Raw genomic sequence first — 12,665 nt, forward strand, 5'->3', positions numbered from 1 at the left:
CATTGAGGGAATGGGATATATTAGGGTGTTACAGTGAGGGTGTGGGATATATTAGGGTGTTACAGTGGGCTGTGTGGGTTATATGACAGTGTTCCAGTGAGAGGACAGTGTGTGAGGGATATCTACAATGATTCAGGTTTCTTTACTCGCAGGCTGTTTAATTTTGGGGTTTGATTTGCTGTGTGTTTTAGATGGGCAAAGGGCGGCCAGTTGCTGAGAGGAGTTCTGGGCGAGACGTACGAGACAGTTGTGGACTACACCTTCTTCACGGAGCCCGTGTCTTGCGCCGTGTCCAACCCATTGGGAAGTACGAACATCAGCCGAACCGTCGATGTGTACTGTAAGGAATGTTTAACCCGTGTTTATCATTCTCCAGTCTCCCTTCTCTGAGCCATTTCCCAGTTTGCCAACTGGAAGATAGCTGAGTACAGCTGCACACCAGTTCCTCCGTAGCTGGATCGCTGGGCATTTCATTGGCACCTCTACCATCACAATATTAAACACCCCACTCCATTATGGGCTTGACAGATTCAGGGAGGCATAGCAAGGGTGATTTTTAAAAATTCATTCATGGGATGTGGGCGTCGCTGGCTAGGCCAGCATTTATTGCCCATTCCTAATTGCCCTTGAGAAGGAGGTGGTGAGCTACCTTCTTGAACCGCTGCAGTCTATGTGGGGTAGGTACACCCACTGTGCTGTTAGGAAGGGAGTTCCAGGATTTTGACCCAGTGACAGTGAAGGAACGGAGATATAGTTCCAAGTCAGGATGGTGTGTGACTTGGAGGGGAACTTGCAGGTGGTGGTGTTCCCATGCATTTGCTGCCCTTGTCCTTCTAGCTGGTCGAGGTCGTGGGTTTGGAAGGTGCTGTCTAAGGAGCCTTGGTGCATTGCTGCAGTGCATCCTGTAGATGGTACACACTGCAGCCACTGTGCGTCGGTGGTGGAGGGAGTGAATGTTTGTAGATGGGGTGCCAATCAAGCGGGCTGCTTTGTCCTGGATGGTGTCGAGCTTCTTGAGTGTTGTTGGAGCTGCAATCATCCAGGCAAGTGGAGAGTATTCCATCACACTCCTGACTTGTGCCTTGTAGATGGTGAACAAGAGGTGAGTTACTCGCCTCAGGATTCCTAGCCTCTGACCTGCTCTTGTAGCCATGGTATTTATATGGCTACTCCAGTTCAGTTTCTGGTCAATGGTAACCCCCAGGATGTTGATAGTGGGGGATTCAGTGATCATAATGCCATGAATGTCAAGGGGAGAGGGTTAGATACTCTCTTGTTGGAGATGGTCATTGCCTGGCGCGAATGTTACTTGCCTCTTATCAGCCCAAGCCTGGATATTGTTCAGGTCTTGCTGCATTTCTACACGACTGCTTCAGCATCTGAGGAGTCGTGAATGGTGCTGAACATTGTGCAATCATCAGCGAACATCCCCACTTCTGACCTAATGATTGAAGAAAGGTCACTGATGAAGCAGCTGAAGATGGTTGGGCCTAGGTTTAACCATCAAATGCACGAAATGTGACCCCCACCTACCATTCACGTGCCCATTGCCATCTCCCTCCATGGAGAGGCAGGTCTCTCATTAGCATATTTAAACCAGACTCCCAATTGCTATGTGGGAGCCCGATTTAAAATTCACTGCTGCAGCAGAGGTTTCCCAGGAGTCAGGTCATATCTTCCTATGTGTTTCAGTGTCAAATTCTGTCTTCTTACATTCCTGTGAAATGTGTTGGGACGTTTTACTACATTAAAGGGGCTATATAAATGCAAATGTTGTTGTTGTTGTTGGGATGCTGCCCTAGCTTTGCTGATAATGCAGACAGACTCGTCCTTCACCTCCATTCACCCTTTCTCTCCATTTCCCTGTGCAGTTGGACCCCGGCTGACCTCCGAGCCACAATCTCTGGCCGTGGACCTGGGCTCAAGTGCCATCTTTAACTGTGCCTGGACCGGAAACCCGTCCCTCACCATAGTGTGGATGAAGCGAGGCTCTGGGGTGGTGAGTATGGTAACTGGCGACTGCCAGGTAGCGGGCACATCACAACGTAGTCTGTCCACAGATTCTGCAGCCTCCTCACCAGTGTGGGTGAGGTCAGGGGCACTACATGAGGAGACTGATGTGAGAAACTCATTCTACCACAGTCTTGGGGCCTCCTTTTGCCATCTTTGCACCTTAACTGGGATGCTGGTACAATAAGTTTTTCTTAAAATATTCATTCTCGGGATTTGGCTGAACCAGCACAACTGGCATTTATTGTCCATCCCTAATTGCCCTTGAGTTGCCTTCTTGAACCTCTGCAGTCCTTGGGGTGTAGGTACACCCGCAGTCAGGGAGGGAGTTCCAGGATTTTGCCCCAGCGATGATGAAGGAACAGCAATCTATTGCCAAGTCAGGATGGTGTGTACATTGTGTTTCATCGTCCTGCCCAATTATACCAATGATTTATGATCCTGTGGATGCAGTGCAAAGAAAGCAGCCCCGGGGGACATTCTAATCCTTCACACGCTCCCAATTATTTCACACTTTGATTCTTCTTTTGACAAAAGCCACTGTGCTCTGAGTCGGCTGGTTTGAGCTGGGAACTGTTGTTGGGCAATGTGAACGACTTAAGGAGTCTCTAGTTTAAAAGGGAGCAAAATAAGCCAGGGTCCCTGCTTCTGATCACCGTCCATGTGTATGTGGATAGTGGGTGAGTTTCGCATAGGATCCATCTGCGATGCCCCCTGTAGTGCAATGGCCTACCAATACTCCTTGGCCAATTGCAAGAACCGCTGAGGAAGACCCCGCGATACCATAAAACGCAGACAGTGGTAAAAATGGCGAGTCACTTGTTCCTGATACTCAGCGCAGTTTGTCTCTCTATGTACTATTTCTAAGAGATCAATTTTACAATATAATGCCCTGCCACATTTATGTATCCACTGTTACATCCTCAGGACACCCCAAAGAACTTTACAGCAAACAAAGTATTTTTGAAATATAATCACTTTAATGTAGGAAAATGGCAGTCATTTAATGCACAGCAAGTTCCCACAAACAGCAGTGAAATAAATGACTTGATAATGTGTTTTAGTGATGTTGGGTGAGGGGTAAATATTGATCAGAATATCCCCTGCTCTTCTTTGAGTAATGCCATGTGACATTTTATATCCACCTGAGAGACCCGATAGGATTTAACGCTGCATTTGAAAGACGTCACTTCTGACAGTACAACAATCACTCAAATGTTGCTCTGGAGTGTGTGCCTAGATTACATGCACAAACTCCTGGAGTGGGACTGGAACCCACAACCTTCAGATTCAGAAGTGAGCATGCTAACACTAAACCAAGGAGCTTTGCCCATCTCTTCCTTTGGGACTCAGGCATGGAGTTCAGCACTGACTAGCACACATGGTGGAGCAGAACTCTTGGTTGCCCATGCTCATGGATATTGAACTCCCTCCCAAATAGCAAGGACAGGGTCCTTTACACAACCGGGAGAGGCAGCCAGCACCTTTCAGGATGCACTAAAGATGGCAGCCTTCCCCTCCCCCAGCCCCCTCCACCATGTGACCTGGCCCTTGGTGCTCTTGGAACACTGGCAATCATCTGTCCCTTTCTCAGTCATTTCACTGGGCCACTGATGAATTGAAACATGAGTAAACAGCACCACATGGTGGTGAGTGGTGATGTTGCAGCACCGTCATCCACAGGCCCATGAGAATTCAAAAGAAAAAATGGGAGTTTGGGAAATCTGAATAAAAAAATCAGAAAAGGTGGAAAATGGGTGATGGATCCACAGACATCTGAATGAGGAAGTGGTGTCTGAGGGCACTGAAGGGTCACGATCTGTCAGATTTCTTTCAGGCGCTTATGGGCCTGCTGTGTCTCTCCGGCATTTTCTGTTTGAACTTCACACACAGCTTTCAGCCTCACCCCATCGCTGTCAGGAGGTGCCCCAGAGGGAGCGATGGAGCGCTACCGCTGGTGTTTCCACTGTCCTGTAATGCGGTGAATACCCTGCACCACTCCTGTCATTGAACTCTGACCTCTCCCCTTTGCCTCCTTTAGGTTCTCAGCAATGACAACATCATGACTCTAAAGGCCGTCGCCCAGGAAGATGCTGGGAAGTATGTGTGCAGGGCGGTTGTGCCGCGAGTTGGTGCCGGGGAGAGGGAGGTCAGCCTGACGGTCAACGGTAAAATGCTCCTCTGATCCCAGTTTACAAATCTATAATGTACTGAGTCAGCCTGTGCTTACACACGCACACTCATACATAGACACACACATACATATGCACACACACACATGTTCACACACACACATATGCTCACACACACGCCCACATACATACAGCTACATGCACTCACATATCCATAAAGACATGCACACACACAAACATGTTCATGCACACACACTTATGGGCACACACAGATACACTTAATTACACAAGCACATATACACAGGCATGGGAACAGATGTGTGATTAAGTATTCAGGCATACTTAATCACACAATTGACACATGCAGACATGTCCACAGACACTCGTGTGTAGGTTTACAGACACACGTGTACCAATATACTGACACACGCATACCACTGTAAATAAAAGTACATATAAGCTTTGTTCGGATGAGCAGGACATTGTTATTGACCAAGAACAGAGTGCTTGATAAGAGTCTGTGGCTCGGTGAGATGAGCAATGGTGCTATTGCTGATTTCAGCACACTGCTCATAGCTCCTCCCTGACATCCTTCCCAAAACTCTAGCTTTCATTTGCAGAATCACTGATCCAGTGTTCAACCCCTTCTGAAAACATGTTGGTCAATTAGCATCCTCTGAGGTCAAATATTCTCCTTGAAGAAGAAGAGAAAAACAAATAAAGTCGCACAGCTCAAATTTGGTTGAGAAAACAAAAATTGCTTTCAAATTAAATCAGGAGAAAAATAATGACATGCCTGGAGAATAAAATCAAACATTACCAGAAACACAGAGGGAAGTCTGTACGGTTCAGCTGGTTGCACATATTTACATCAAACTTCCTGTGCACTCTTGGCAGCTTTTTTGACACCTTTCACGAAAGAACATAAGAAATAGGAGCAGGAGCAGGCCATTCGGGCCCCTCAAACCTGCCCCGCCATTCAATAAGATCGTGGCTGATGTTCCCACAATTGTTGCTCGGTGAACTTAAACAAATGGGGGGAAAAACTCGCTACCTTTGAGAAGAGAATTGCTGCAAGTTTGTTTGTTACACATTGTGTGTGCAATTACTCTTTAAAATATTCATTAAAATGTAAATTTATTTTAATTAGACCACTAATAAACAGCAATTATATTCAGTTTAATTATGTGCGGTGTTGCTTGTTCCTTTGGAGAAGGTGTATTACAAGGAGGGCTGTGATGGATGAAGAGTCTAATTTAATAAAGTTGTTTGATGAATTGTGTGTGTGTGCGTGCTTGCGTGATTTGTTTGTATTTTGGATTTCAGGGCCCCCCATCATTTCCAGCACACAGATGCAGCACGCTCTACAGGGAAAGAAAGGGCAGATCAAGTGTTTCATCCGGAGTACGCCTCCTCCCGACCGAATAGTGAGTGACTCAGCGAAACAGACACTTCCTCTCATCGACAAAATGGCCGCCCTATTGTCTCTCATTATTGACTTGTCATATCAGTTCAAGTGCCTTGTTAGAAAACCTCTCCAATGTCTCAATAATTCTGGCAAGTGAGGAGCTGAACTCAGCTGATGAGGGAAAAGAAAGACTTGCATTTAAATCATGCCTTCCACAACTTGAGGACGTCCCAAAGCATTTCATAGCCAATAGCATAATTTTTGAAGTGTAGCCACCGTTGTAATGTAAGAAATATGAAAGCCAATTTGCGCACAGGAAGATTTCACAAACAACAGTGGTGATTGTTGGGGGATAAACGTTGCCTGGAACACCGGGGAGAACTCATCCGCTGTTCCTCCAAACAGTGCCATGGGATCTTTTACATCCACCTGAGCTGGAAGGCAGGGCTTCAGTTTAATGTCTCATCTGAAAGAGAGCAGCTCTGACAATGCAGCACTGCCTCAGTACTGCACTGTAGCATCAGGCTAGATTGTTGCACTCAAGTCTCTGGAGTGGGACTTAAACCCACAGCCATCTGACTAAAAAAAAACAGGAATGCTACTCACTGAGCCACATTTGATCGAAGTGCTGCGTTGAGTCAACTGACTGAAACGGGGGCACTTTTATTAGTCTCAGCATCACTAGCTGAGGATTAATGGAAAATAGCCACAGCTCCTGATCACTGTCCAGTGAGAAGTGTTTGGGGATGTTGGGTGGGGGGGGGGAAACCATGTGATCTGTCAGACTGTACCAGTTGCTAAGCAACAAGCAAGTGAATTTCAATTAATGGACTCATCCCATTTCCTTGCCATGCAGCTCTATTCTTCTCTACTCAATCCCCCTCTGCTGTCTAGAGCATGCATCCCCTCCACTCTCTGGGATTCCTAACTGTACTTAAAGCATTAAGCAGGTGGGTTGGCGGGGACATACTGACATTCAAACAGTCTGCAAGCAGACAAGCCTCACACTTGATGATTTACTAGAAAGGAGATCCAATCATAAGGAGGCCATTCAGCTCGGTCATTCAATCAGATCATGGTTGATCTGTATCTTAACTCCATTTAGCCGCCTTGCTCCCTGTCTCTCAATCCCCGAATCCAACTCTCAGTCTTGTGAATTTCATTTTCCCCCAGCCTTTTGGGGGAATGAGTTCCAGGTTTCTAGCACTCCTTGTATGAAAATGTGCCCTGCTGTCTGATTTGGACCCCAGATGCTGGCAAGGTCTGGCTTCCTCTTACAGGAGTGCAGCCTTTGTACCAGCCATTCCTACTCATTGATACCTCCATGTGGACTGTAATTATTAAAGCTAATCAGCAGAAAGTCAAGAGCAGGTTTTCTGATGTGGGTAGTCGTTAGGCTGAAACTACACACTAGAATCATAGAATCATACAGCACAGAAGAAGGCCATTCGGCCCATCACGCCAATGTCGGCATTTGAAAGAGTTTCCCAATTAATCCCATAGCCCTACAAATTTCCTCCCTTTAAGTAATCAACCAATTCCCTTTTGAAAGTTACTTTTGAGCTCACTTCCACCCCCATCTCGGGATGTCTTTCCTCATAATTAGCTGGGTGGGGGCAGGATCAAGGCAGGATTATGGGGCTGGTGGGGAATGGATAGGAAATGTGCCCCAGTGAGAGACAGGGCCTTCAGGAGCAGAAGTGAGAAGAAAGATGAACTATCAGGTGCACTGGAGTGTCCATCAGCAGAAAGTATAGAGTATGTTCAAGAAGGGGGTAGACTCCTACTGTCTTACAGTCCTCTGAGAATTAATGCCCTCCTCCAATTCTGCCCTTTTCCGCACCCCTGATTTTAATCACTCCACCATTGGTGGGCATGTCTTCAGTTACCTTGGCCCAAACCTCTGGAATTCCCTCCCTAAAGCGCTCCACCCCTCTACCACTCTCTCTCTTCCTTGAGGACGCTCATTAAAACCTACCTCTTTGACCGAGCTTCTGGTCACTTGTCCTAACATCTCCTTAGGAGGTCCGGTGTCAAATTCTCGTTGATCACGCTACTGTTACCTTACCTACTACATTAAAGGTGCTATATAAATGCAGTACACTAAATATTGGGAATTTCCTCCTTGCTCCCTTCCTAAGGCCAATCATCCGGTCACTCCCCTCCCAATAGCACAAGCCACTAGCAGCAAGCTGCAGTGCAGAGAAAATTAGGTCATGGTTGCAAGAAAGAAAAGGGAAAGAGATAAAAAGCAATATAATTTCTGGGTGCACAGCCTAGTGCAGCACTATCACTGAAAAACATCTGGTGCAGCCTGCACAATGTGTGATTAGACATGTAGAACGCCCACCAACGTGCAACAGCCGTACAGATGCTCAATATTTAATTAGTTCCCCGGCTAATGGCTTTTTTTATTGCAGTGAGAAGTCTTTATGGATCAGCAGAAATAAAAATGAATCATTTCAGAAATAGGAATGGATGGTGCCCATTCTCTCAAATGTCTGCTGGAGGTCTCCAATGCACTGCACTGGTTTCAGATTTGTTTTGATTAGTTTGAGGGGGCGTGAAAACGAGGAGGATCCCTGCTCCCGAGCGACACACAACACCACTGTTGTGTGCGATTATTACCTGCCTGTTAAATCGTCACTCTAATTGAATCAGCTCAGGGAAATACAGCAAACAGGGGGAAGCGCTGTGGAAAGTCAAAATTAGGAGGTTTTCTCTGATGCCTTCACCCAGTGATTACTGAAACATGGAAACATAGAAGCATAGAAAAGTAGGAGCAGGAGTAGGCCATTCGGCCCTTCGAGCCTGCACCGCCATTCAATACAATCATGGCTGATCATCCAATCTCATTACCCTGTTCCTGCTTTCTCCCCATATCCCTTGATCCCATTAGCCCTAAGAACTATATCTAACTCTTTCTTGAATATATTTAATGACTTGGCCACAATTGCTTTCTGTGGTAGAGAATTCCATCGGTTCACTACTCTCTCGGTGAAGAAATCCCTCCTCATCTCAGTCCTAAATGGCTTACCCCTTATTCTTAGACTGTGACCCCTGGTCCTGGACTCCCCCGCCATCGGGAACATCCTTCCTGCATCTAGTCTATACAGTCCTGTTAGAATTTTGTAGGTTTCTATGAGATCCCCTCTCATTCTTCTAAACTCTAGCGAATACAAGCCTAATCGACCCAACCTCTCTTCATACGTCAGTCCTGCCGAAGGATCCTCTCTAATGATGTACTGTGTAATGGGAAGATTTATAGCTGCAGTTTTCAGCTGCTTGGTTTGGTCAGGATGTGGAAGTGACCAGTGAGAGATTTCCCAGAATAATGAGTGAGGCTCCTTTTGTGATTCAGTGCCCTCAGCTCACTCTGGGCTCTGGATTCACTCTGGCTTCGATGCTCTGTGTTTACTCTGGATCCAATGCTCTGTGTTCACTTTGGACTCGATGCTTTGGATTTACTCTGGACAGTGCTCAGGGTTTACTCTGGACTTGCTGCTGTGTGTTCATTCTGTATCCTGTGCTCAGCACTTACTCTGGACTCAATGTTCTGTGTTTACTCTGGACTCTATGCTCCAGGTTCACTCTGGATCCGATGCTGTGGATTGACTTTGGGCTCCATAAATGGACTCAATTATGCTTTTATACTCTGCAATATTTTATCTTTTTGCCCAATTTCCCTGATTTTTCTTGCTGATTTTTGGCACCCTCTCTTGCAGGGACCAAGCCACAGCCTGGAAAATGACAGGGAGCTCTCCCCACCCCACTTCCCCCGCACCTCCAATTCCCAGATATGCATTCTCAGCAGAGAGGATCTGCACCCGAGATGTCAGTAAATTCTCTGGGAGCATTCCTATTCAATATTACCACCTACATTGGTGATAAGCTTAACATATAGCCCACAAACAATCTTTTACTTGGTATGTCCCCTCTCCTCCGCCCAGGTTCCCTGCCTGTCCAATGGTGCTGGGTAATGGTCCCAAAGATACGGATACCCACTGACCCCTTACCTCTCCTACCATTCTTTGTGATAAGGCTTAGATAGTGAGGGAGAGAGTCTCCCACCTCCTGCCAACAACTTATATTTATATAGCACCATTAACATTGCAGACCATCCCAAGGCACTTCAAGGGATTGTAATCAAACAAAATTTGACACCGAGCCACATAAGGAGCTATTAAGACAGGGGAAAGTAAGTTTAGGGAGTGTCTTAAAGGAGGAGAGGAAAAGTAGAGAGGTGGAGAGGTTTAGGGAGGGAATTCCAGAACTTTGGGGCATAGCCAGCTAAAGGCATGGCTGCCAGTGGTGGAGTGATTAAAATCCCATGGAGAACGTGTCTACTGGGAGCTCACGTCAACAAACTGCACATCACCTGACTTCCGATTGTCAATGGACTGTCTGTAGCTTATTCGACCAAGGTGGGAGTGCACGGCAGCTGATGCTGATGTCCAGATGTGTGCATTCCTTCAGGGGTCACTCAATAGCAATGAATCAGGAACCAGACAGAATTTCTTTTGCATTTCCCCTTGTTTCCTGGAGACACCAGAGCCAATTCCCTGGGAATCTGTGACCAGCTGGTGTGTTTACCAATGGGGAGGGAAGGGGATATTTAAAATATCTTTCTCAAACAGCAAAAGTGTCTCTGATGAGTTCGTCTTTAATGTTGCTAGAGGCGTGATTTTCCATTTGCACGCTCCTGGTGCATGGAAATTAATCTCCCATTATGTACTCCCAGTGTTCCCCAAGGAGAATCCCAACCCAAATTTGAGGCCCAGTGTTGCATATTTGCAGTAAGAAGGAAAGAGCTTGCATTTGTATAGTGCCTTTCACAACCTGAGCATGTCCCAAAGTGCTTCACAGTAAATTAGGTACAGTTACAGCTCTTTCACATTCGTGGAACTCAGGAATGTTCTGGCACGATTGATGTTCTTCGAAAGCAGTTGATAATCTAATCTGTCCTTTTGTTCCACTGGATACACGCAGGCCTGGTCATGGAAGGAGAACGTTCTAGAATCAGGGACTTCAGGACGTTACACAGTGGAGACAGTGAGCATGGAGGAAGGCGTGATCTCCACATTGACCATCAGCAACATCGTGCGTGCGGACTTCCAGACAATTTACAACTGCACGGCCTGGAACAGCTTTGGCTCCGACACGGAAATTATTCGCTTGAAAGAACAAGGTGGGGCCCACAAGAAAACAATTAGCTTCTGCCCTCGGCGCCATCAACCTGCACCTGAATTCACCTGCCCTGTCTACTCCAAAATGTTTGCCCTCCTTTTCTCCCTTAAACCCACCGTCCAAGTATAATATCCCACCCACATTTGGGACCACCCAGGGTTGAATATCCACTGGGGGGTCCCCCAAATGTCAGAAGCTCTGTAGAGAAAGGGCCATTTCTCCAACATGTCAGCGGATCCTCTGCTGAAGTTATGTTGGACAATTGAGAGAATCTCCATGGAAATCAATGGCAATGGTCTCACCATCTCCAAGCTCACCATCTGCAATAGGGCCAAATGCAACCATGTCTTCATTGTCCCTAGAGGCATTCCTGTGCCTACTTTCCACCCTTCCAACCTCTCTGCTCCAGGATTTATCCCCAAACTCTATTACTAATGACTCCCAGCTGCCTCTTCTTCAGTCTGCAATCTAAACTAATATTACATATCCTAGGCCCTCAACAATTTCCAGATGGTCTCCCAAACCCCTAGAACAACAGAGACTTCTTCCAGTCAATCAATGACCAGGGACATGTGACATACAATTGGTTGGTGTCCTTTGCCAGATCTGACTGCCCATTTTGTGTGGTACTGCCACCCTCCCCACAGCCATACTGCAGCCTGATCCCTGAGAGTGTGTGTTATGATTTGCTTGGAGACCAGTAACTTTTTTTAAAAGAAATTCGTACTCCCAGTTATTACTGAAAGAATTATGCCACAAGATGTCACATTTTAAACAAAAAAACTTTACAAGAGCAAAAGCAAGCACCAATAATGCAACAATTTGCAATCACTTATATTTTACAGCCAAAATAGAACCATAGAAAAGTTACAGCACAGAAAGAGGCCATTCAGCCCATCGTGTCTGCACTGGCTGAAAGAACTAGCCGCCTATTCTAATCCCACCTCCCAGCACCTGGGCCATTGCCTTGCAGGTTACAGCACATCAGATGCAGATGCAGGTCCAGGTACCTTTTAAATGAGTTGAGGGTTTCTGCCTCCACCACCGAACCGGGCAGCGAATTCCAGTCACCCACCACCCTCTGGGTGAAAAAGTTTTTCCTCATGTCCCCTCTAATCCTTCTACCAATCATCTTAAATCTGTGCTGCCTGGTAATTGACCTCTCCGCTAGGGGAAACAGATCCTTCCTGTCTATCTAGGCCCCTCACAATTTTGTACACCTCAATTAAGTCACCCCTCAGTCTCCTCTGTTCTAAGAAAAACAACCCTAGCCTATCCAATCTTTCCTCATAGCTACAATTTTCAACCCCTGGCAACATTCTTGTAAATCTCCTCTGTACTCTCTCCAGAACAATTATGTCCTTCCTGTAATGTGGTGACCAGAACTGTACTCCAGCTGTGGCCTAACCAGCGTTTTATACAGTTCCAGCATTACATCCCTGCTTTTGTATTCTATACCTCGGCCAATAAAGGAAAGGATTCCATATGCCTTCTTCACCACTCTATCTACCTGTTCTGCCACCTTCAGGGACCTGTGGACAAGGTCTCTCATTTCTTCTACCCTCTCAATATCTTCCCGTTTATTCCCTTGCTTTGTTTGCCCTCCCCAAACGCATTACCTCACACTTCTCCGGATTGAATTCCATTTGCCACTTTTCTGCCCACTCAACAAAACCATTGATATCATTCTGCAGTCTACAGCTATCCTCTTCACTATCAACTGCACAGCCAATTTTTTGTGTCATCTGCAAATTTCTCAATCTTGCTTCCCACATTTAAGTCCAAATCATTAATATATACCAAAAACAGCAAGGGACCCAACACTGAGCCCTGGGGAATGCCACTGGAAACCACTTTCCATTCACAAAAACATCCATCGACCATTACCCTTTGTTTCTGTCACTGAGCCAATTTTGGATCCAACCCGC

At 46.3% G+C, this 12,665-nt stretch overlaps 1 protein-coding gene across 1 annotated transcript in view; it reads left to right on the top strand.

Moving 5' to 3' along the window:
- Nucleotides 1-12,665, top strand: part of LOC137381558 (kin of IRRE-like protein 3) — a 252,294-nt gene that overhangs the window by 194,048 nt on the left and 45,581 nt on the right. The window contains exons 7-11 of the mRNA XM_068054252.1: nucleotides 192-340; nucleotides 1,872-1,999; nucleotides 4,052-4,178; nucleotides 5,469-5,569; nucleotides 10,540-10,738. Of these exons, the coding sequence (XP_067910353.1) occupies nucleotides 192-340; nucleotides 1,872-1,999; nucleotides 4,052-4,178; nucleotides 5,469-5,569; nucleotides 10,540-10,738 (704 nt within the window). The remainder of the gene's footprint in view (nucleotides 1-191; nucleotides 341-1,871; nucleotides 2,000-4,051; nucleotides 4,179-5,468; nucleotides 5,570-10,539; nucleotides 10,739-12,665) is intronic.

Source organism: Heterodontus francisci, chromosome 22, assembly GCF_036365525.1.
Source record: "Heterodontus francisci isolate sHetFra1 chromosome 22, sHetFra1.hap1, whole genome shotgun sequence".
In the NCBI taxonomy this organism is placed as follows: Eukaryota; Metazoa; Chordata; class Chondrichthyes; order Heterodontiformes; family Heterodontidae; genus Heterodontus; species Heterodontus francisci.